Source organism: Pelobates fuscus, chromosome 6 (assembly GCF_036172605.1).
Source record: "Pelobates fuscus isolate aPelFus1 chromosome 6, aPelFus1.pri, whole genome shotgun sequence".
Taxonomy (NCBI): domain Eukaryota; kingdom Metazoa; phylum Chordata; class Amphibia; order Anura; family Pelobatidae; genus Pelobates; species Pelobates fuscus.
In genome coordinates, this window is record NC_086322.1 from 288,223,481 (window position 1) to 288,248,791 (window position 25,311).

The 25,311-nt window shown below is 44.4% G+C and overlaps 1 protein-coding gene across 1 annotated transcript in view; it reads left to right on the forward strand.

Annotated features, from left to right (window-relative positions):
* CRHR1 (corticotropin releasing hormone receptor 1) overlaps positions 1–21,352 on the forward strand; it is a 102,125-nt gene extending 80,773 nt beyond the window's left edge. Inside the window, exons 4-13 of the mRNA XM_063425594.1 lie at positions 4,991–5,076; positions 5,214–5,320; positions 5,658–5,778; positions 15,677–15,830; positions 16,405–16,465; positions 16,822–16,894; positions 18,622–18,707; positions 19,369–19,504; positions 20,126–20,167; positions 20,548–21,352. Coding sequence (XP_063281664.1) covers positions 4,991–5,076; positions 5,214–5,320; positions 5,658–5,778; positions 15,677–15,830; positions 16,405–16,465; positions 16,822–16,894; positions 18,622–18,707; positions 19,369–19,504; positions 20,126–20,167; positions 20,548–20,688 — 1,007 coding nt within the window. The 3' untranslated portion in view covers positions 20,689–21,352. The remainder of the gene's footprint in view (positions 1–4,990; positions 5,077–5,213; positions 5,321–5,657; positions 5,779–15,676; positions 15,831–16,404; positions 16,466–16,821; positions 16,895–18,621; positions 18,708–19,368; positions 19,505–20,125; positions 20,168–20,547) is intronic.
* Positions 21,353–25,311: the final 3,959 nt, after the last annotated feature.

The following is a 25,311-nucleotide window of genomic DNA, read 5'->3' on the forward strand; positions in this document are numbered from 1 at the left end:
GAGGACCTCTGGGGATTGCCTGGACTAATTTTACACCTCGAGCACCTGACCAGGAGATACCCTGAAATACTCTGAAACTGTTCCTTGGATAAGGACTGAGTGGAGGTCCAGTAAATCTTTAAGTGGGTATCGCTCAGTCCCCCAACCTCCACATTGAGCGCTATTTGGAGGGGAAGTCAGGGAGGAAAGGAGACAACTGAGAATAACTTGACAATGAGTATGCTCCCTTCCCTAAGGGTCCCTTTTACGTTAAAACTTTAACACACTGTAACTCAGGAGTGAATTCTCCAATCAGGATGCTATTTCGCCAGTGAGGACGCTTGTGTGGGTATATGGTCCAGGAAAAGGGGGTACTGGTAGATATTTGCACTGTACTGTGCTCTAGTACTGAGGGAACAACAGGTAGATGATTGTGTTAGCTGGAGAAATTGTTATTAAGTCCCCAGATCGAGTGCCACCAGGGAAGGACACCTGCACTGTGCATTGCTTTGCATGGAAGACCCCTTGTAGGGAGAGTCAAAACTGTCTTGTATAAGTAGCTGTATTCTGTACAATAATGATTACTTCTACCACCTACATTCAGACTCATCTAATGTGTGAGGAAAAGGCTAAGGTAAAGCTATAATCACTTTTCTATACCGGAGAGAGAATCACCTCAGTATATTCAATGCAGCCTGGTCCAGGATTGAAGAGGTTCTCAGAGACCCCAGACAAGTTTCGGTCTAGAGTACCTTGCAGCAGGGAGGAAGCTGACCTGGTGGAGGTACTCAGTCAGAATACAGGAGCACAACTTGCAACAGAAAAAGGCATTGGACAAAGGTGTCGATAACTCAGCATTTCCACCTGACAATTATGGACCCATTGTTATTGTGACTGAGCTCCCCTACTCTTGCTGAGTACCTCTGCCAAGTCCAGCATACTAGCTGCTATCAGGGACCCTGGAGCATTTGAGACCCAATATGCGAAGCTTGACTAAGGTCTCTCAGGAACTCATCTACTAGCCTTTCGGGGACTGTTCCTTAAACATGTGGTGAAAAGCATTTAAAATGCAAATATACAGAACATTGGAGAGCGAGCTATTATAATTAATACATAAACTATATAATACACGTAACATTTTCAAACACAGTAAAAAGAAACAATATATGCATTTAACTACTTATTTGGTGGCCCTAATTTGCAAACCAGCATTATGTAAATGAACAAATCTCTATTCAGGCAGCAGAGGGCGCTGCAGAGTTATCAAACTAGTTTGGTTTTCAATTTCTACCATATGGGACCAAGTCCATAGTTTATGGGCAAGAGGCTGGCCTTTAAGCCTCTCCAAAAGGACATGGCATGGGATCTTCTGTCATAGTTATCATTATAGCTACATACCAGTGCCAGAAACTTTACTAATGTTCCAAGCTTATTGGTTATCATATAGCACATGCAGTCTTGTCTATGCAACTTAAAGGTTTTCTAAGTCAATGTTCTAAAACAACAGAAGATGGAGATGTAAATAAGCTGCTCTCAGCTTTGCAATATGTGTATTATCATCCTGAAAAATGTGAACTTCATGAAAGAAAACCGTTTGCACCATAAGAGTACTCTGTACTCTAAAATAACTTATAATATGGCCATCATACGGACTTCAACAAGATGTCTGACCTCACGATTATGGATTCCTCCACCATTTTAAATGCTGCCAACAGCATTAAAAATCGTTGCATGCATCCTTAAATTTTATTTTTTTTCTAAACATAACCCTTTTCTTTTTTCCGTTGAACAGTTGCCCAGATTTTGTACACACCGTGCCCCGGATTATTGGCTAATTTCAATGCTTGTCGCAATCATTTACTAACAAGTCAGTATTTTTTTAAAATGGTTATCACTATAGTTTGTGTTTGCCAGCAGTTTCAAAGCTGCAGAATTTGTTTACCGAATTTAAATCAGCACCTGCTGAAGGTTTTTAGATTGAAATCAAGAAGATTGTTGCCTAATGCGAGGCAGCAACGTGTTTCTACACGGCTTTTATACTTCTATGCTGTACGGTTAGGTAAAAGACTGGAACTTCAGTTTCAAATTGGTTGAAGTGGAATAACATGTTGATGGTAGCAGACATGGTGGACTACACAGGCGCTAACCATGGTTCTTACAGAATATCGCCAAACACCTATTGATTCATACAAATGCCAATATCTTGTGAACTTTATTGAACATCTTGCAGAATATTACACTCCCATATAACGTATACTTCAATCCACAGCTGGTGTTAGAGGTAGATTTCAAAACCTAGTCGTCCACATGTTGATGGCCTACAATTACCAAGATTCCTAGAATGCAACAGATCGACAGATGATCTGCTGGGGGGCCAGAGTTTGATATGCCTGCCCTAATTGATTTCATTGATGTCTCTTTAGAACCTTCAACTGTCTTTCTGTCATGTTACCTGGACCTGTGCATATTGACACTGTGGATCCATCCTGTGACACTTTTGACACACAGTATTAGTTCTGTGTCTGTTGTGGTCGTGACTTAAATATGAATATTAATCTCTTAATACATAATAATTAAGCAATACAGAACAACATTATTTTTTATAGTTCATGGTATTATGGTCGAATATGTGGATAGAAAATACACAAAACATTGTAATATTAAATGTATATTTTCTATAACTATAATAAATAAACAGATGCTAGCAGAATGTCAATTTACCACAATAATTATACAATACAAAACTACAACTTACTTACAAAAGGTTGCTAAATGTTATACAAAAGGCTTTTCATATTACTTACAAGGCCCCAGCCCTTTGGCTGGGGTTAAGTCAGAGCTGGTACTACATCTTAGGTCCAGTCAGGTATAGGCAAAGAGTCAGAGTTTCTCCTACATCTGTTTTTTAATCAGTGTAAGTAGGCTGGCCTGTGATGTCACTGCCAGAAGCACATGTCTTCCTACACACTGCCCCTAGTGGTGCCTCCAAAGCATTACACTAAATATGCTTTCTTTATGATGTAAAGTCATTAATTAATAGATACCATTACAGTGTCGATATTGACGAGGCCTACTTATGCGTCCATAGTGACGCCGAGACTTATTCTAGCTTTCATTGTGTTGCGGAATACCAACTACTCTTCTGATATGTCTCTTCTTATATGTCTGTGTCATAATTGGTGCCAAGCCAAGCCAACCCACATCGCTCAAACGTCCTGTTTTAACATAATTATTGACATAGATCAATAACAGTTCCCCTTGGCCTTTATGATGAATGTTTTCTGTATACCCAAGAGTGTCTTATTACTGTTTTGGCTATTCTGTTATTTAACTCTGGCTTGTCTCACTACTTTTGCTCTCTGTAATCCTGACCTTGACTTCTGAGGTCCTCTGTTGTCCTTGACTTTGACTTGTACACGTTTCTTATGTGTCTGCTAGCATACATTTTGTTTATCTGACTATGGTGCCAGCATGTCCATCCTAATAACTGATACGCACTTCTGATTTTTCTCCCCTTAGGTTTGTCTGTTAGCGTAAGGCTAGTCCCAACACTGATTTCTGTTTAAGTCAATTTCTAAGTAGCATATTCACCATTTTCAATATGACAGGAGAATATATGTTTTGAAGTCTAGCTTTCCATAGTCTCTATTTCTTATTTTGCTGTCTCCCTCCTGTCTCCTGCACTCTTCCACACTGTAACACGTTCTACACAGTGACAGCTACCCACACTCACCTTCCTACATACATCCTTGTATAAAAAACAGGTTTTCTTAAAAAGGTTGTAGCTGTGGTAAATGTTTAATGCTTGCTTTTACTGTGATCTGTCATTATAAGTAGAGGGTTTTTTTTTTTTTTTTACATCAAGTAGGTGTCACTGTGATTCATTTTAGAAAACTTTTTATTGTGAGACAAAAATTTTATCTCAATTACTCCAATACTCTGCAGACACGTGTTTGTGCGTGTGTGTGTGTGCATATGCATGTCCATGTGCTTGTGTGTGTGTATGTTTGTGTGGAAGTGTCTTCACTTGCTTTAAGGATTGATCTATTGTACTCATAACTTTGTGAGAATTTAAGGAAGCATTTGACATGAATAGAATACTTTTTTAACATAAATCTGGATATTTCATCCTAAAACTGAAAGCACTTTACTCACTACAACTACAATTTGCTCTTTAGTGAGTAGAGTAACCACAGTGAATTAATGTCATATTGAGTTTAGTACCAGAATGATTCTGTAAATGTGAGAAATATCCTAAGTGTCCTTCACTTTGTCTCATTCTGTCCTCTTCCAGAAGAGCAAATATAGAACTGCTGTGTCATGACCTCGAATGTGTTATCGGCCTGTTAGAAGGCTGCTGTTGAGAGTGATGAATGAGAACCTGCTCTTGGGCAAAACTTATCTCTGTCTGTACATTGAATTATTCCTGTGTTCCTGGGATTGCGTCAGGGCAGAGGTCTGTGCCCATTGAATATGTAATGGTGGGAGGGTTAGTCCACATCCATATCATACGGCCAGTGCTGGGAATGTTGAGCCACATCTCATAATTATTTTTTTTAAGTTTAAAAGTTTGTATTTATCTATAATTCATATCTATGTCACAATATTAGAAAGCCTTTCTGTGCCACACGTCAGTTTGTGGTGGGAAGATTAGTGATTATCCAGAATTCTATTCAGTATCCCTCGGTGATGAGAAGGTTCCAAAGTGGGTGGACATTTCAGCTAATGCCACACTATCGATGGAGAGGTGTTCCTTTCAGAAATGTACAATCTGTGTCACCGTGCAGTAAAATAATCTGTCCCTATCCCCTGGTTCCATTCTGTATCACACCCAAAGTGGGAATTTCATAATTTAGCCTTTTTTGTTTTCATTCTGAGGCCTTCTACACTGGAATGGACAGTTTCAGTGTTTCCATATGTCTAGATTCATTCGAGGATAAACAGCTTTTATATTCTGTCTGTTTTTGTCAACAGTCCTTAACTCTAAGCTTGTGTATTCTTCTGGTCACAGGTAATGTCTACAGAGAGTGTCATTTAAATGGAAGCTGGGCAGGAAGAGGAGATTACACCCAATGTCAGGAAATCCTGAAGCAGGAGGTATGACATTCTCTATCAAACCGAAAGCAACTTTTCACCCTGAATCGATGTCCATTCGTGGCCTTCAGATGAGGGACCACACAGTTTATTGTATCTCCTTGTGAATTAATGTTTTCATATTTTTTTCCTCCTTGCAGAAGAAAAGTAAAGTGCATTATCATATCGCAATCGTGATTAATTTCCTGGGCCACTCCATCTCCTTGTGCGCGCTACTGGTGGCATTTATTCTATTTTTGAGATTGAGGTAAACACAACACCTCTCGGACTAAATAGACATACGTTTAAATCTAAGCATTGCTCTTTGCTGCCCAAGTATTTCTTAGTAACGCCCATTGTTTAATTTGTTATTTCAACTCTCATCTGTCATCTAGAATGTTTTAAAGATTTCTTGGTAAAAAAACAAATATCTCCAATGACTTTTCTTAAAAAGACAAAAAAAAATTGCACTGTGTGTTTTGAGGAGGTCTTCATGAGGTTGAGTAGCTGGCCTTTCAATGATAAGGAATTGTAATCGTAAAAAAAAATCCAAGAAACAGGTTAATGTTGTTCACCTTATTCATAGCTCTTGATATCTGTTACAGGAGTATACGATGTCTTCGAAATATAATCCACTGGAACCTTATTACTGCGTTTATTCTTCGTAATGTCACCTGGTTTGTGATGCAACTTACACTGAGCCACGAAGCCCATGACAGCAATGTGGTGAGTTACCTTCATTATCTGCCAAAATTCTAAGGTTCCCCTTGCCCCCCCTGAAAAAAAGGCATATGTATAAATGTATAAGACAAAGCGAGACCATTTCATTTTAGGGATGTGACGGAGGGTGTGGCCAGGGCTGGGGGTGTTTTAAGAAATTTTAGGTGGCTTACTAATAATTCATGGAACTAAAATTTACTAAAGAACAAGAACAATGTATCTTATTGACACAGACTGATTTCTAAACACATTTATTGTAGTTTAAAGACACATTACTAGGAGTGTTATTGCTGTGGAGCTCTGTGATACACTCAGAGACATTACTGGGAGTATTATTGCTGTGGAGCTCTGTTACACACTCAGACACATTACTGGGAGTATTATTGCAGTGAGCTCTGTTATACACTCAGACACATTACTGGGAGTATTATTGCTGTGGAGCTCTGTTATACACTCAGACACATTACTGGGAGTATTATTGCTGTGGGGCTCTGTTATACACTCAGACACATTACTGGGAGTATTATTGCAGTGAGCTCTGTTATACACTCAGACACATTACTGGGAGTATTATTGCTGTGGGGCTCTGTTATACACTCAGACACATTACTGGGAGTATTATTGCTGTGGAGCTCTGTTATACACTCGGACACATTACTGGGAGTATTATTGCTGTGGGGCTCTGTTATACACTCAGACACATTACTGGGTGTATTATTGCTGTGGAGCTCTGTTATACTCTCAGATACATTACTGGGAGTATTATTGCTGTGGAGCTCTGTTATACACTCAGACACATTACTGGGAGTATTATTGCAGTGAGCTCTGTTATACACACAGACACATTACTGGGAGTATTATTGCTGTGGAGCTCTGTTATACACTCAGACACATTACTGGGAGTATTATTGCTGTGGAGCTCTGTTATACACACAGACACATTACTGGGAGTATTATTGCTGTGGGGCTCTGTTATACACTCGGACACATTACTGGGAGTATTATTGCTGTGGAGCTCTGTTATACACTCAAACACATTCCTGGGAGTATTATAGCTGTGGAGCTCTGTTATACACTCAGACACATTACTGGGAGTATTATTGCTGTGGAGCTCTGTTATACACTCAGACATACCAACAATATGGAGCTTCTAGAAAAGAGGGACATTAGGATAGAAAAGAAGGACAGAGTGATTTTAGCCCAAAGTAGGGACTGTCCTTCCGAAATAGGGATGGTTGGGAGATATGAGATAACACGTAAAGCTGTTTTAAGCAAACCATGATGTGAATCAAAAATAAAAAAAACCTATTGAAAAGAAAGCAGTCATTTAACAAGGAATTTAAGAATATTTAAAAGACTGTGATTATACTGGTACTTAGATCTTATGCATTGTATGAAGCTTATGTAATTGCATGCCAATTTTTGCCCTAAATCCTTTAAGTGTCACTTAGAATTATTGCATCACGGTACATTTTAATGAGTTTGATAGAGAGACAGACAGATTGTCAGACAGTCAGACACAGAATGTATTACGTAGCCAAAACGTTCCAATGGCAGCCCTGAATGAACTGCTTTATAAGAGATTTTCTTTGCAGTCTGTTTAGTTAATTATTGTACGTAGACCAGATTAAAGGATCCCATTTGGATAGAGCGCCTCACAGGGCCGGGACTTTTTACTTATCTTTAAATACAGAGTATGTTTGCAGTGCCCTTTTTATTAATAGCTGAGATTCTCCTGTCCCTGGTATGTCTCAGGTAAACGATGAGCGGCCTGGTATCGTCTGCAACTTCCGTTCAGTTCTCTGCATCTGACTCAGCACTTTGTATGATGCTGAGGGTTTGTGCAGTGGCTGCAAGTTCTCCTGCAAAGTCTGCTGTTTTGATCGATGATATCCAATAAGGGATACATTGTGTCGGATTAAAATTCCCACAACATTGAGCTTCCTGCGTGTATAAATGAGGTGTTCTATACCGGAAACAAAAATATGAGGAATGTTTGCGATTGGAGTTTGAACCAGACACAAACATTGTCACAATATATCGGCACCAAGTAGGACAACATTAAATGCTCGATATTGCTGAATGACCGGTGTATAGTCGCCATATGGGCAGTCGGAATCCAGGACAACCAACCCACATACCTTACCCAATAATGCACTGACACTAGAGATATATGGGAAAAATTGTCCACAGCTTTATTAACAATTTCAACTAATAACCATTATAATAATATCATAATATAACATAACCAAATAATTTAACATGTAAACATGGGTCATTGCCCCCCATACTCTGCCCTTGCACCCGTATCCTTCTGTCAATATAAAAGGCAATGACCCCAATATAAATAACACGTATATACAAATACATAACATATCAAATTATTCCAACATGAACCAATTTAAAGTGCCAAACCATTAATTAACCACGGCAGGGGTATACCCGGATACCCCTACCCCACCAGGTTCTGAGCCACCGACAGGACTCGAAACCTACCAACCACCAATGTCCACCATTTTCCAATTCCATCCGGTTCCTCCTGGGGAGCCTATTTCTTCTCCTTCAGCTCCCCATCCCGCCGCTGTGACAAAACGGGATACCCTTAAAAACAAAACCACAGGGAGGGTGGGCGGGACAAACTTAGCCAGGTAGGAATTAAAAGTGACTGTTATAAAATGGCTGCCTATTTAAATAGACAGCCCACTTACCCATAACTCCATTCCTATCTTCCTTCCTCCTAAGCCCGCCTCCTAACCCCTGTCAAGGCCCTTTTCCGCTAAGCTGTGCTTTTGCTCCATGGGGCTACATGACCGGTGTATAGTCGCCATATGGGCAGTCGGAATCCAGGACAACCAACCCACATACCTTACCCAATAATGCACTGACACTAGAGATATATGGGAAAAATTGTCCACAGCTTTATTAACAATTTCAACTAATAACCATTATAATAATATCATAATATAACATAACCAAATAATTTAACATGTAAACATGGGTCATTGCCCCCCATACTCTGCCCTTGCACCCGTATCCTTCTGTCAATATAAAAGGCAATGACCCCAATATAAATAACACGTATATACAAATACATAACATATCAAATTATTCCAACATGAACCAATTTAAAGTGCCAAACCATTAATTAACCACGGCAGGGGTATACCCGGATACCCCTACCCCACCAGGTTCTGAGCCACCGACAGGACTCGAAACCTACCAACCACCAATGTCCACCATTTTCCAATTCCATCCGGTTCCTCCTGGGGAGCCTATTTCTTCTCCTTCAGCTCCCCATCCCGCCACTAGCTCAGACCTTGACCCCTTAAGCCGTCTGAGCTCCGCCACCCCGAAGAAAAAGTACTTTCTGCATCCCCTCCTGCCAACCCAGGTTCAGCAGATCCCAGCCCACAGCCGAGAGATGAACACCGTCTGGGTGGTAGTAGCCTAGCAGCCCCTCCTCCAACTCACTGTGCCGCACCACTACCCCCCCAACTTCCGAATAAAGCTCGCCATCAAGCTGTTCACTTTCTTCCTGCACCTATCTATGGCCCCTGGGTCCCGAGCGTGGCGCCACCGCCGCCTCGGGACCATCTCCGACCAGACCAGCATCACCTCCGGAAGCAGGTCCCTCAACTTGTTGAGGTCCTGTTTCATCCATTTTACCAGTCGACGCTGCGGCGTCAGACCCAAGTCGTTGCCCCCGGCATGTATGACCAGCAGATCGGGCCTCCGCCCACCAGCCACCATCCTGAACACGGCCCCGCAGACATCCCCCCAGCAACCTCCCCGGTACCCAAACCATCGCACTAACAGGTGTTCCCTCGGAAAGCCCAGCTGCTGGCCTTGAGCTCGAGCTGCGGCCCTCCTTTCAGCCCCAACGACAAAAGAGTGTCCCACGATCCATGCGACCCGGCCTGGGGAAGAAATAAACAGACTGTCAGACAACCCCGTCCCCATCCGGGACCACAAATCTCAATCCAATAAACCCAAGCGAACATAAGATCGGAACCTCACCGACTCCCACCTCCCAATCCGCTTCACTAAATCGTCGCCAAACCCCAAGCGTGTGGCCTCCGTGGCCGCCCCGATACGGAAGGAATGTGTCTCAAACCTGTCCGCCTGCAGGCCCAGCTTACCCAGGCCCGACCAAAAGACTTTGGTAAATTGGAACCGGGACAGTGAAGACCCGTCCGCGTGTACCAACAACGAGCCCCCCCCCGCGGGCCTCCTAGCCAAGTACCCCGCCACTGCGGCTAGCGGGCATAGCGCGGAGCCCGGCAGGGCACCCAGCGTCACGTCCCGGCCTTTTCCCAAGACGTCCGTCTTGGACCTGGCCAGGTGCACCACCAACTTGTTCTCCAGTACCCGGATGCCCGAAAACTGCAACCCCCCGGAAACCACTCGGTTGGAGCTCACCAGCTCCCCAACCCGGAAGGCCCCGAAAAAGGCCAGGAGGAAAGCGGCCCGAAACAGGGAAACCTCAAACCCGTCGAAACAAATCTCCGGCAGGACCCGTATTAGGTCCCCAAGCACCCGCACCGACACCGGGCGCCTGGTATCAGGAGATCTCCGGCCCTTTCGGTACCCTTTGAGTGCTTGCCTAATTACGAAGGACTTGGTCAGATCCTCCTCCCCCCGGAGTTTGAACCAGAACGCCATTGCCGCCATGGCCCTATCCACCACCGCGGGAGACGCTTCCTTCGCTAGTAGCCGAAAGGCAAACCACAAAAAGGCGTCCAAGCGCGACTCTCTCACCCGCGCCTGATCCAGCCCTCGTAGCGACTGTTCCCAGGATTTCCAAACCTTATCGTAGGCGGCCCAAGTGGCCGGCGCCAGCGAAGCTTTCACTAATCCCCCAAGCAAGACGCTCCTAGATTCCACATCTCGTCTGGGCACGTCTGGCCCACTTCCAGCGCTTCCGGGGCCGCCATCCGGAATCGGGACCACTGAAAACGAGACAGAGCGTCAGCCACCTCATTCAAATACCCCGGCACATGGCGCGCGCGAAAGACTACGTTTAGTGACATACACATCAACACAAGACGCCGCAGCAGCCGAACCACCGGTTTCGACGCTGCGGACTGGTTATTGACCGCGTGCACCACGGACATGTTGTCCGAGAAGAAGATCACCTTACGATCTCGCAGCCCCTCTCCCCACAGCGCCATGGCAACAACCAGCGGGAAGAGTTCCAAGAAAGCCATATTACGCATGAGGGGGCTCGACCTCCATGCCTCTGGCCATTGCTCCGCACACCACCGACCCGCAAAATAGGCCCCAAAGCCAACGTTACCCGACGCGTCGGTAAACAATTCCAGCTCTGATGCCGATACACCCTCCTGCCGAAAAAACACTGTCCCATTAAAGTCCCGCAGGAAGGTGTCCCACACCGCCAGGTCGGCCCGCATGGCCATTGACACCCGGATGAAATGATGTGGGGAGCGCACCCCGGCCGTCGAAGCCGATAGGCTGCGGCTAAACACCCGACCCATCGGGATCACCCGGCATGCAAAGTTGAGCATTCCCACCAGAGATTGCAGCTGCCGCAGGGTCACCTTGCGAGCCCGCGCCACCGCAGCCACCACGCCCCGTAAACCTTCCAACTTCGCAGCCGGCAGCCGACATTCCCCGAGCCTCGAATCTATCTCAAGACCCAGGAAACTAAGGCAAGCTGCCGGGCCCTCCGTCTTCTCCCTTGCCAGCGGTACACCAAAATGACCCGCCACCCATTTGACCGTTCTGAGCATGTGCAGGCACGCCGGGGAGTCCGCCGGCCCCACGCAGAGAAAGTCATCCAGGTAGTGCACCAATGCACCGTTACCCGACTCAATCCGCACTACCCACTCGAGAAAGGAACTGAATTTCTCGAAGTAAGCACAGGAGATGGAACACCCCATCGGAAGACATAGGTCCACGTAATAACCCCCTTCAAAGAAACACCCCAACAGGTGATGACAAACCGGGTGGACCGGAAGAAGCCGAAATGCGGCTTCAATGTCCACCTTAGCCATCAGTGCCCCGCGCCCGGCTCTCCTTACCAGGTCGACCGCCCGGTCGAATGATGCATAAGAGACCGAGCACAGTTCCCTGTCGATGTCGTCATTCACCGACGCTCCTTTTGGATAGGAGAGGTGGTGAATGAGCCTAAACTTCCCCGGCTCCTTCTTGGGCACCACCCCTAAGGGGGAAACCCTGAGACCCTCCAACGGCGGTGCCGTGAACGGTCCCGCCATCCTACCTAACCGCACTTCCTTCATCAGTTTCTCCCGCACCACCCCCAGAAACTCCGCCACCGACTTTAGGTTGCGCAGTCCCCCCATCCCAACCCTGTCCCGGAACGGGATGAAGAACCCGTGCTCGAAACCGTCCCTGAGCACCGCGGCATCCGCCCTGTTACCGTAGCGGCTTAGCCACGGCCCCATCGCGTCGAGCTTCACCGGAGTGAAGCCCCGAGGCAGGGGACGCCCCCCCACCACCGGCCGTAGTGGGGACTCCGGCGTTCCCTGACTTCCCTTTCTTAAAGCATCGGTGGAGCCCGTGGGCGCCGCCACAGCCCGAACACTCGTGTTTGAAGCGGCATGTCGCCCCCCATTTACACTGGCCCTCATTGTAGAGCCAGCAGAAGCCCTTTTGCAAGGCGGCCGACGAGGCGGACTGCCCTTTTCCGCCGGCCGTTTGCTGAAAGGGCTGCGCTTTTTGCGCCATCATGAGTTTCATCCATAGAGGCAGGTCCATTTGGTCCCACCTCATACCCGGATTTGCCGCCAGTCTCTGCCGAAACTGCTCGTCGTACCGCCACCATGCCAATCCGCCATAGGTGCGGTACGCTTCCCAGATCCCATCCAGCTGGCAAAATAAGGATGAGCATAAACTGGGGGATTTCTCGCCCAATACACTGGCCAGCACGCAAAACGCCCGTAACCAGTTCCCAAAGGATTTTGGTATCTTCCGATACCGTTTCCTTTTCTCCTCCTCCTCCTTCTTTTCATCTTTTTTATCTTCCTCTTTGAGGTCAATAAATTCTTCCAGAGGGAGGAGGGAAAAGATCTCGCAGAATTCACCCTTCCAGATCTTTTCCTTCACCTCCGATTTTAGGTGCACCCCCAGAGGACCTGCAAACGACACGTAGGCGTGTTGCCGGGCCGCCTCGGAGACCCCACCTCCGATCAACTCGCTCACCGCGACCGACGATCCAGCCACCTCCCCCACGTCCGCACCCGAACCGGTCCCGGCAGCCACCCCGGCCCCCGAACCCGCGACCACAGCCCCTTGCGCCCACACCTGACCTACGTTCCCACCCGTACCACCCCCCGCTCCCAGTGAGTGGAGAAGTGTTTGTAGTGTGTTAACTAACGTTCCGGGATCCCCTGGGGCTGCAGTGTCCACCGCCATTGGACCAGGATGAGCGACATCCGCCGATGTCCCGCCGACCGGGGAGCCAACCCGGTGCCTCGCCAACACTGAGGAGGAGCGACTCCGAGACCTGCAACGAGGAGAAGAAGTCCTGGGAAGGGTGAACTGTCCCGCTGCCTAGTTCTCCTGCCGCGCGCCTTACGGGCCCGGGCAGCCCCGCCGCGGGGACTACGACTCCTACGATCCATACCTGATGACTGCCCCCGCTTGCCTCGCCTGGGAGCTCCTCCCCTGCCCCCGCTTGAGCTATCTGAAGTGGACCGGCTGACCCGTGGCCTACCCCCCGCCCCCGCGGACCCCCTAGCCCTAACTGGAGAAATACTACCCCCGCTAGACTCCGGATCACCCCTCAGACCATGCCCCCCTAACTGCCCACTGCTACAAGATGAACTCCTCCCGTGGCCAACAGACCCACCCCGACCCGACGCCCCTGCCCTATAAGTTGACCTACCCACCCCATGCGAACCCGACAGACTGTGACTTACTGGCCCATCCCCCACCCCCAAAGAGGACCCCCCCCTACCCTGCAACCCCTCACTCATCCCCTTTAGGTGCTCCTGAGTGGTCTGCCCAGCCACCTGTCCCCTTAAATTCCCTAGTGCCTTATTACTCCCACCACCCCCCCTTTCTACAACCCCAGTAGGCCCCCGATTACCCCCTCTCCCCTCCCCCCGCCTATGGCTCCCCTGCTGGGCACCCCCTTTATCGTGCCCTCCGAGAGGGCCCCTGCCGGAGCCCCCTGTACTCGCCTGCATGTCCAGGGGTCCAGTGTGCGACGGCCCCGCTCCGCTACCGACATCCACGGCTCCCGTCGGAGGGGGCGCCCTCCTGGGCCGCGAGCCCACGCCTCCATGTACTCCGGGGGACCGCCCGACCTCAGCCGCAGTCCCCGCTCCAGGCGCGGCCTCACCTAACGAGGGAGCCGCGCCGGCACCAGTCCTGGCGGCCGCCCGCCGCGTGGTGGCAATCCGAGGTGCCGGCAGTGCGCAGGGAGGCCGAGCCTCGACCATGCGGCTGCCGGACCTGCTGCAGCTTGCCTTGGAGCCCCGGTCAGGGGCGACGATCCTCCCGGGCCCCCGCGGCGCGCCGGGAGGCAGCGCCTCAACCATGCGGCCGCCGGTCCCACCTCGGCCCGATACAGCCGCTCCGCTGGTCCCAGGGGTGTCTTCACCGGGCCCAGCGCCCGGGCTCAGCCTCCTCGGTGGCCTCCTGGCCCGCACAGGACGTCCTCTCTCCGGATCCGCCACCAACGCCAGGGCCGGTCCAAGTTGGGCCCGCAACCAATCCGCTCCCTGGTTCTGGGCCGCCGACTGGATCCCCGCCAGCAGTCTCTCCACCTCGTCCATGGCCCTGCAGAAGGAGAAAAAAGAGAAAACCCCACCAGGCCAAATCTATGAGCACAGGAGTGCACACAAACTTAGCCAGGTAGGAATTAAAAGTGACTGTTATAAAATGGCTGCCTATTTAAATAGACAGCCCACTTACCCATAACTCCATTCCTATCTTCCTTCCTCCTAAGCCCGCCTCCTAACCCCTGTCAAGGCCCTTTTCCGCTAAGCTGTGCTTTTGCTCCATGGGGCTACAGGAGAAGGACAGATGTCAAAGACAATGGACATCTTTTTCTGTTTGCTGTTTTGTTCTACTGCAAAACATGAACTTTGACTCGACATAGAGTGACATAAGTAACAATTCGCCTAGTTTCGGCTAATAGAGAGGATGCCCACATACCCTATAGGCTCCTGAGAGGAGATGTTCCATCTATCAGAAGGAGACATAAAGGGGAATATTCCATCCAACGAACATTAACAGAAAGGGTCATTACACAAAGAGTAGATGACTATCCATTAACTAGAGGTTGTCAAAGAGGGAACAGTCGTTCCACTACAGGGCAACAGACAGTGGAACTTCAATCCACGAGAGACAGGCAGAGGACATTCCATCACCAGAGACAAGACATTCCATCCACCACAGGGTGACAGAGGGAAGACATTCTACCCAGATCTTAGTAACTAGTAAAGTTACCTTTCATATTCCATAATGTGATGGAGATTGAAACTTCCATCCACCATATCATGATAGAGAGGGAACATTCTATCCACAACACAAGGACAAGCAGGGGACATTTCATCCACCATAAGATGACAGAGAGGGGACATTCAATCCACGATAAGGTGATAGAGAGATTGGTCAGTCTAAAGCATAGCAGATCCCATTAGGATGATGCTGGCTGAGTGTTGCATTAGCATTAAGACTGAATTAATCTTCCTTTTTATTCTGTTTTTGTTAACTATTGTATGTTTGAGATCCCCATTGGACCTAGCTCCTTGCAGTGCACGGAGCCAATGATAGAATGTATCTTTTATCTACTGTAGGATGAAATGGAAATCTGCAATGTTTTGACATGGGTGACACAAGTGATGCTTGTTTTTTTGGATTCTTATCTCACAACCTCTTTGTCATTACTGTTTCGGTGTTCTTCTCTCCACAGGTTTGGTGTCGTCTGGTAACCATCGCTCACAATTATTTCTACGTCACCAACTTCTTCTGGATGTTCGGAGAAGGGTGTTACTTACATACAGCCATTGTTCTGACTTACTCCACTGACAAACTGCGCAAGTGGATGTTCATTTGTATTGGCTGGTGTGAGTGTCTTTGTCACCATAGGATTCTAGCACAGATTTCATATCATATTGTTACCTAATGCATGTGTGACCCTATTGTAATTCAGACTTCATTTCTGACCCCTGTTTTGCTGTTTCACCCTGAGGTGGAAAGATCTGCATGAGTGTGTAATACCTATCATAACCATAACTTATACATAGTATAAAGTCCAGATACAGATAAAAATGTTTTAATGTTCTTTAAAAATCCAAACTATGTGCATAAAAAAACTCAAACTCTAATTAAAAAAAGAGAAATCATTAATATGGTTTCATTCTATGGAAATAAAATAAGCAGATGCCTTAGATACTGCATCTTGACTCCTATTATCATAGAGTTTATAATGATCTAATGTATCCATTTATAAATATCTGAGTGGATCTTTAGTGACAAGAATTTTTGTGGATCCATTCTCTGTCTGAAATTGCAGTGGAAAAGTGATCAGAAATCCCACATGTCCAGTGACCCGGTGTATCAGCTATATCCATGTTCTGTGGTGTGAAAGGGAAGTATGGATCTGTGTTCCAGAGTTCTAAGAATGTCCTGTTTCCGCAGGTATTCCATTCCCCATCATCGTGACTTGGGCCATTGGCAAACTTTACTACGACAATGAAAAGTAAGGAAAAAGCAAAATGGATGGGGTGTTCAAAAATGTAATTTGTGAGAACTCTTAGAACTGGGGTTTGTACCAGCAGAGAGGGGAAATATTAATAAACAGAATAGAACTGAGTGCATTTTTTTTTAGCCAAATGGAATTGTGTGGGAGATCATGAGGTGGGATTGATGGATGAGGAATTGAAGTTGAGTAGATGTTGCTGGGAGATGCTGAGGATGTAGGCAATGGATATGTTGAACCATATTGAACATCCAAGAACAAGTGGCACGTCTCATGACAGATTACAAATCTATAAGTGAGCCAGTGTATGAGTCTTGGGTTTGGACTGTTAGTTCTGATACTTTGTGTTATTCTAGATGCTGGTTTGGTAAAAAGGCTGGAGTATACACTGACTTCATCTACCAGGGTCCTGTCATCCTTGTACTGCTGGTGAGGACCCACAGAAACATCCACCCATCCAGCCATCTATTCATCCATCAACCCATGTGTCCATCAATGCATCAATCCATCTGTCCATCTATCTCCATCCGTCCATCCAATCTCTCAGTACTGATGACTCAGTGAATGTTTTAATCTCTTCCACAGATAGTATAAATCTCACACACAGTCATATGTTACTTACTCTGTATCTATGGTACCTACATATAGCCATCTATATCTATGCTTGCCTTATTGACAGTCACACACTGTTGGACTTTGCTGCAATGTTTAGCATGTTAACCTTGAATAGACAATCTGATGGCAGGGCAGACATCACAGTGTCAAGCATGAGTATGCTGGATGTCAGAGAAGTGATCCAGAATCAGATCTAGGGAGTTCAATTCAACAGATATCTCTGCGTTGGCATCCTGGCAATAGTGGGTGGTCAGATACTTCTGAGTAATTTTCCTGCTAAGCACCATTTTGTCAAGTATCAATTTGCAAAGGGAACTAGTACACAGTTAGTAATTTGGACACTAAGCGTTTCGGCGTTGGTTCTGGTGTGTCTCTCAGATGGTCCAGGTAGCAATGCCAAAAGTACACCATTGCTGCCAATCAGAGGAATTAAGGAACCAGAAACAAAAAAAAAATGAGACACGAAACACTAAATATGTTAACAGTGTTCGAGAAAGATCAGAAAGTTAGTCCAGGCAGACAGAATAAACAGAAAAATAGATCAGATGGATTGACAGACAGACAGCTCGGACAGACACCTAAATTAGACAGACATGTGCACAGGCAGACAGATCAAGTAGACAGACATAGCTAACAGACAGAAAGAAATGTCTAAAGTTCGGAGAGACAGAGGAGACAGATAGATCAGACTAACGGACAAAAAGGTACATAGATCATAAAGACAGAAAGATGCAATAATGTAGGTCAAGTTCTCCTTTCAAACTACATGAATTGCCCATCTTGATTTGTCGCTGTAAAATGCAATAAAGTAAGCTTTAACATCACTTTTAAGCTATCATGTTTCAACATCACTTAGCTCTTTCTTTACGCAACATGTTACGCTTCAGGTATTACATGAGCAAAAAATGTTCAATTTTTAAATGACATTGATGCTACCAGAAGCCTCTTTTACTGTGTTTGTATTCAAAACTCTTGCAGCAATGCGATGAACTAATTGAAATGTACGTAAAGTTAGCATGAGGATATAGCTCAGTTAACATCTACACACACAAACACATCTCGAGCTTTCTCCCATAACCCAATCTGCCCGCAATCTTCTCAGAACTCTCCTGGTTTTCTGATGCTATAGATCTTAACTCCATGTGTGTTCTGTATTTTCACTCTGTTACCAGCAATCTGCTTTAGATACTAAGCCGTCTCATCTACTGTTCCATGACCCTGCAACTCAGACCTTGCAAGGATGCCTCCAAAGAATAATTTCAGCTTTAAACCTTTAAAGTCCAAAGATATAACACACAGTTATCTTTTTCCATACATAACAAGTAATACACACACACACACACACACACACACACACACGACAATCTACATTTTGCCAAACTGTTTGGCATTGATAACGTTACCCCATTCTACCTAAAGTTGGTGACACCTTACATCACTGACACTTTTCCCTTTTAAAGTTGTACTTTTCTCATGTGTTAACACAGCTATTTAACACTGTTTTCTATCACACATATTAACTAATTTTTTTCTCATTTTAGATAAATTTTATATTTTTATTTAACATCGTGCGGATTCTGATGACAAAACTCCGAGCCTCAACCTCTTCAGAGACCATCCAGTACAGGTCAATATCAAATAAACTTCCAAGCCACCTCAACTCATTGTCCTTGGTGGAGTATTTCACTCATTCCTCTACACAAAGTGGTTCCCAAGCCAGTCCTCTCGCTACCTCCCACCGGTCCAGGATTTAGGGACTACCCAGTTGGGTCTAAGGTGCTTTTCGAAAATAAAACACCTGAGACACAACTGGCTGATCCCTAAATCTTGGACTGGTACGAGGGGCATAATGACTGGTTCAGGAACCACTGCTCTACACAACTGATGGCTAACTTTGGCTGCTCAGATTATGCTTCTCCTAGGTGCTCAGCTAACTTTTATTTTGGCTTAGCACCGTGGGAAATGTAGTCCAAAAACATAGTGGCGGCCAAGTTAGCCATGACTACTCTATACCTTCCACAAGAGGTTTTTTTCATCTCCCCTCCTTTTGATTTATCATGTTTCACACCAGCTTAACTCATTTATCCCCTATATTGTTTTACATACCCCCCCCCCTCTTATTCTGGCATTTTTATCATTACATAATTGAAATCAAGGTACCCCTCTTTATCAGTCTCCAGTGTTTCCTTTTACTTTTGAAATTATCAAAGTTCTTATAGTCAATATCCCTAAGTTCCATTGTCTCCATAATATCCTAATGTGCCTTTCCCTTTTACTTACCCTTCTAGGAAGGCAGTTAAAGCTACATTAGTTCTCTTACCTCTCCTGGGCATCACCTACATGCTTTTCTTTGTCACTCCTGGAGAAGATGAAGTCTCCCGCATTGTGTTCATCTATTTCAACTCCTTTCTTCAGTCATTCCAGGTAAAGAGAGTGGAGTGAAGTAGGCCAAAAAGAAAATGGAAATGTTTTTCCATCAGATAATTTTAATATTGTTATAGCCATCCCTGGGACAAGATCCTCAGGTCAGTGCATGATCTTGCACGTCTGGGCATGATCATGATTTTACTTTATGATTTGATATTAGTGCAATATCCTCTGGGGTGGGATAATGATCTTAATTTATGTTTGATATTTATACTGGCAGCTCAGGGGTGGGATATGAAATTAATTCATGTTTACTAAAGAGTGCTTTTGAACAAGGGCTGGAAATCCATCAATGTCATGTAGTCAGAATAAAAATGTGGTCCAGGCACTCCATCAATTCAAGCAACTTTTTTAGACATGAACAGACATTGCAACAATTTGGCCCACAAAAGGCCCTCGACAAATGCCCAGTTTGGGGGCCGAAATATTGCAATGTCTGTTCATTTCCAGTAAAGCTGCTTGTATTGATGGAGGACTACATTACTGCCCAATGTCACATAGGTACAAACACCTCTGTGATAGAAAAAGTGTACAAATACTTTAGGGATTTAATCCTGTCTTACCTGCAGTTACGTGTGTGAATGATTCATAACCATTTCTGTTGTCCTCTTTCCACAGGGGTTCTTTGTGTCCGTTTTTTACTGTTTCCTAAATAGTGAGGTAAGTAGTTACTGGCAAACCTACTAGTATTAACTGTGGGGGTTACATATAAAGAGCAACACTGTTCCAAAGGTCTAATAGTGTAGCAACCACCTTGGAAGCTGATGGAATGTCCCTGATGATGGTTCCATTTTAGAATGTTATGCCAGAATTGTTTTATACTGGATCTCAATGTGAAAGGGAACCTTGCCTGGGTGTTTGCCATCAAGAAGCAAATTGTTGTGGGACAGAAAACGAGCTAAATCACTGATATTTGTGATTTGCCAGTGGACCATATGGCCACACAGACTCCTAATATTTTCGTATTGTTGTTCCGTGATAGTGGGTGGTGGATAGTAACAGGATGTCTTCTCACCAACTGACCGGTTTTCTGCTTCTAGGTTCGCTCCGCGGTGAGGAAACGCTGGCACCGCTGGCAGGATAAGCACTCTATACGCGCTCGTGTTGCCAGAGCAATGTCCATTCCCACTTCACCCACTCGAGTCAGCTTCCACAGCATCAAGCAATCTTCTGCCATCTGACTTGTATACTCAAATGTGTTCTCCCACACAGCCTGCTTCTCTTAAGCTTTCCAAAACCCGTGTAGAAGTCTCCCTTGTTCCCCTTGGACATATCTAAATTTGGAAAGAGAGGAGACATCTCGTGCCTCCAACAAGACTGATCATGACAATCAATTCAATGCTGGAAGGAACCAGCAACGATACAAAGTATCTCTTTCGCGTCAAGTGCAATATGGGTAATGTCGAGCACTAGTGCGTATGCACAGAGACAGGTCGCCATTCACAAGTGCAGAAAAAAGTAATAGTTGAAACACTGTACACAGCACAAAACATACACTGATATATCACCAGCCAGAAGCAAACGATCTCTGAAAATCCTGCCTACTGCTGTTACCGCCAACTGTCCATAGTTCCGTGCCTGGCAATCAAAGCGACTACACGTTGACCCAACCACTGATAAAACTAGACTACTGATGGCCTTCAATAATTCTTCACCGAGCATAATTTTATACACTGATGAGCACAACACATAAAGCTATTGTGTAATGCGTACAAGGACTACCTTGATGCAGTATGGGCACTCATTTAAACGCAAGGCATGGGTTTAGCATACGAAACACAGATTAAATGTGCCCTGGGGACCAATGGCGGATTTTCAGAAGGCTAAAATGACAACTAAACATCATCATCGCCGAGTATTGATTTAAATTAAACTAAATTCTGAATATATAAATATAAATATATATATAAATATGATTTTAAAGGATTCAATTATTTTTTTCTTTTTGCTAACTACAGAAAAATATTGGAGTTGGCAGTTTACCTGGTATTTTATGTTATGTTCCTATGTGATGTTAGCCTAGCTTGACAAAATTATCACAGTCTAACCAGCACTGTCCAGCGGACACATAGACATGCCTCTTATATTTATACTTATCGCAATCTATATCCTGCTTTGCAGCCAGCTCAATATAAGCTTGGAGGCCGGGGGATAATTGTATAACGTGAATAATTTAATATCTAACACAGCTATATCCGTGGCAGCAAACTAACCCAAAAAGTATATATTCTATATATTTATCGAGTGCAGCAATTATTTTATAAATCACTGGTTATAATAAAAGGGAAAGGGGTTTATATATTGCACAGGGAACTGAATTGCAGAAAAACAAATTGCGGAATTACGACCAAAACACGATTGAGATACAATCACAGCACAGCTATAATCATAGCTTGGACGTTAAAGCCTGAATTTCGCCGTCTGGTTTTTAAATCTCGCTGTTCAACATAATTAAAACAAATAATGAATAAATCAGTAATAAACGGAGGTCTTTGTTTACATGTAGACCAGGCATGTTGTACTCATCAAATGACATTTAAATGCTGCCGTGTTACACATGGTATCCTTGTGGTATTTAAACCGAGACTACAATTGTACACGCGTGTGCTGCAGACCACTACTGAAATTGATTTTGACTCAATGTATGTACGGCTACTGTGATAAAATGATCTGAGTGACAGCTGGTCATTGTCTATTTTATTTATAAGCCACACGCTTTTCATACTGTTTAAATATCAGACACACTGAACAATCTGATTTGGAAATCTTGGGCCAGAATAGTTGATTTACATATTTTTATTCTTTAACTATTTTGGTTTACAATTTGCCTCGACAGTTCTCTAGTCCCTGGATTATTACATAACCCTGAAACAACTGTAGGTGTTTAATAGCAATTTTAGGGTAATTCTTAAACTATGGTGAATTCACCAAAAAAGTGTTTCTACTAATGTTTCTACTAATAACTTAATTTTTATCACCATATTTTTTTGTATACATTTTGCATAGTTTACAGATTTTTTTCTTGGATTTTCCTACCTGCTTAACCCCTTAAGGACCAAACTTCTGGAATAAAAGGGAATCATGACATGTCACACACGTCATGTGTCCTTAAGGGGTTAAACATTGTTTATAGGGCTAAAGGTAATTTAACGCTTTGTTTGTTGAAGGTTAATATCGACTCTCGTTAAAAATTCTCTCTTTAAATAATGCAAGTCCAGTTCATCACAAGCCACAGTTTGGTATATAAACTAAGCAAAACAAAGATCCCAGATGAAGAACTGCAATGTCCATGATGCTTTGCCATTCTGACCATTGGCAAAGCATCTCGGAAGTTGCAGTTCTGCAATATCTCGGGATCTACCATTTTGCCCAGCCCTGACTTACGATTTTACTCACTAAAAAGGAGAATATTTGGGGAATTACATGTTTTATGCTAAAATAACTGAAATTGGGAAAAAAATTAAATTTTTACATTTTGACCTAAAACTTTATTGTTAATATTCTATAATTAAATTTATAATGACTAAATCATCTTTTTTACATTAGATATTTGCAGGAAAAGTAACCAGAAATACCAGGCTTTATTAACAAAATATCACAGAATCTCATCTTAAAGGGACACTATAGTCACCAAAACAACTTTAGCTTAATGAAGCAGTTTTGGTGTATAGAACATGCCCCTGCAGCCTCACTGCTCAATCCATTTAGGAGTTAAATCCCCTTGTTTATGAACCCTAGTCACACCTCCCTGCATGTGACTTGCACAGCCTTTCTAAACACTTCCCGTAGAGAGACATTTAACCCCTTAAGGACACATGACATGTGTGACATGTCATGATTCCCTTTTATTCCAGACGTTTGATCCTTAAGGGGTTAAAGTTTATTCTTCCTTTATTGCAAGTTCTGTTTAATTTAGATGTATTTTTCCCCTGCTATGTTAATAGCGTGCTAGACCCTGCAAGAGCCTCCTGTATGTGATTAACGTTCAATTTACAGAACAATAGATACAATAGACCCCTCTTGTCGGGCATGCGCATTCCCGAAGAGGAGGAGGCGGAGAGGAGGCGGAGTGGAGGAGGAGAGCTCCCCGCCCGGCGCTGGAGAAAGAGGTAAGTTTAATCCCTTCCTCCCCCCCGGCCGGAGGGGGACCCTGAGGGTGGGGGCACCCTCAGGGCACTATAGTGCCAGGAAAACGAGTATGTTTTCCTGGCACTATAGTGGTCCTTTAAGCTAAAGTTATTTAGGTGACTATAGTGTTCCTTTAAGCAAAACGTTTATTTAAAGGAACACTCCATAAACCATTACCACTACAGTCCAATGTAGTGATTATGGTGCCAAAATATTTTGTAAAACTACTGGTAGTTTGTCCTACAGTAAATTCTAGAAGCAGGGTACGACGGCATGGTTCTACAGTGGAACCCAGGCAAGTTGTCACACCTTTCTAAAATGGTTTAATAAATTACATTGGGACAGCGCCAGGACACTCCTTGCACCAAAACTATTACCGTGTGTTGTAGTGGTTATGGTGCATGGAGATGGAGTGTTTCTTATGATCAAAGTGTATTTGCCAAAGCATTAAAATCAATGGAAAAAGTCACAAGCATTGTTTGGTTTCAATTAGCAACTGAAACCAAAATTATGACTATTTTTAATACAGTTGGTAAGATAAAGCCGTTTTTATTATGTATGAACAGGATTTCAAAAATTGTTAGTAATTAATTTTTGGGTCATACTATTAAAAGCTTTCAGTGACAGTAGAAAAGGCAGTTATTTAATGCATTTACAGAATTAAAGTGACACTGTAGGCACTGTAACAGCTTCATATCATTTAAGTGTTTCTTAATCTTTTAATGATAAACAAGAGTTCCCAGAAACATGTGTTGCTTGGATTAATGAAGACACAATAGCCTGCAATGGACAGCTGTGATTGGCTGTGTTTCTGTTGACCGCTTTCAGCCTATCACAGTGCCACTTGCTGGTAGTACCTGGTATTGCTACAAGGAAGAATTTAATCCCTGTCTTAGCCACACCTCCAGTGGAGGCCGGGCTGTAGTTGGCCAAACAGCCTTATTTACTGTTAGACTGCTCGAAAATGTTTTAACGCCAAATGGAGGGACTCCAAGAATTATAACCAAGTCAATTAGGTCAAGTGGTTATAGCGCTTATAGTGTCCCTTTAAATGATGTTTGCGCTATGTAAAAGTTGATTTAGAAGTTTAAACAAGCGGTAAGGTTTTTTAAAGACAGTATATTAGCTTACTGGCTCCTCTATTCTGTTACGATCTATGTATCCGTGACAAAGTTTGTTCTACATGAGCAGTTCTAGATAATTCCTGCAATATGTTCTATCGAGCCTGCACTGTACTCCTCTATAGACGCCTAGGGAGCGATTTATCAACATAAAACTGGAACAATTCAGCCACAACGTAGTAAATATTGAACAACCTACGGAAGAGCATTCTTTTGATTCCCGCCGAACCTTTTTTCCTTGATAAATGTGCTCCCTTGGGGGACGCTGAGATGTATCTAGTCAATGTCAAAGCGTCCCTGGAAAACTGTAAAAATGTTGGCGAGTGAAAGACTATCACACAAAACCAATCCCTCTTTTTATTGTATTAGTGCTGTTAAGGATGCAAACATAAAAGACTGATAGAGCTAGTAAGAGTATATCTACATTCATTATGTTAATATTTATAGCGTGCCAAATATCCTCTATTATTAAGGGGTTAATGCATAATATTGCATGAAATACAAGGAAGACTAACATTTCTCTCCCCTTAGCTGTATACAGTCCAGTCTCTATTT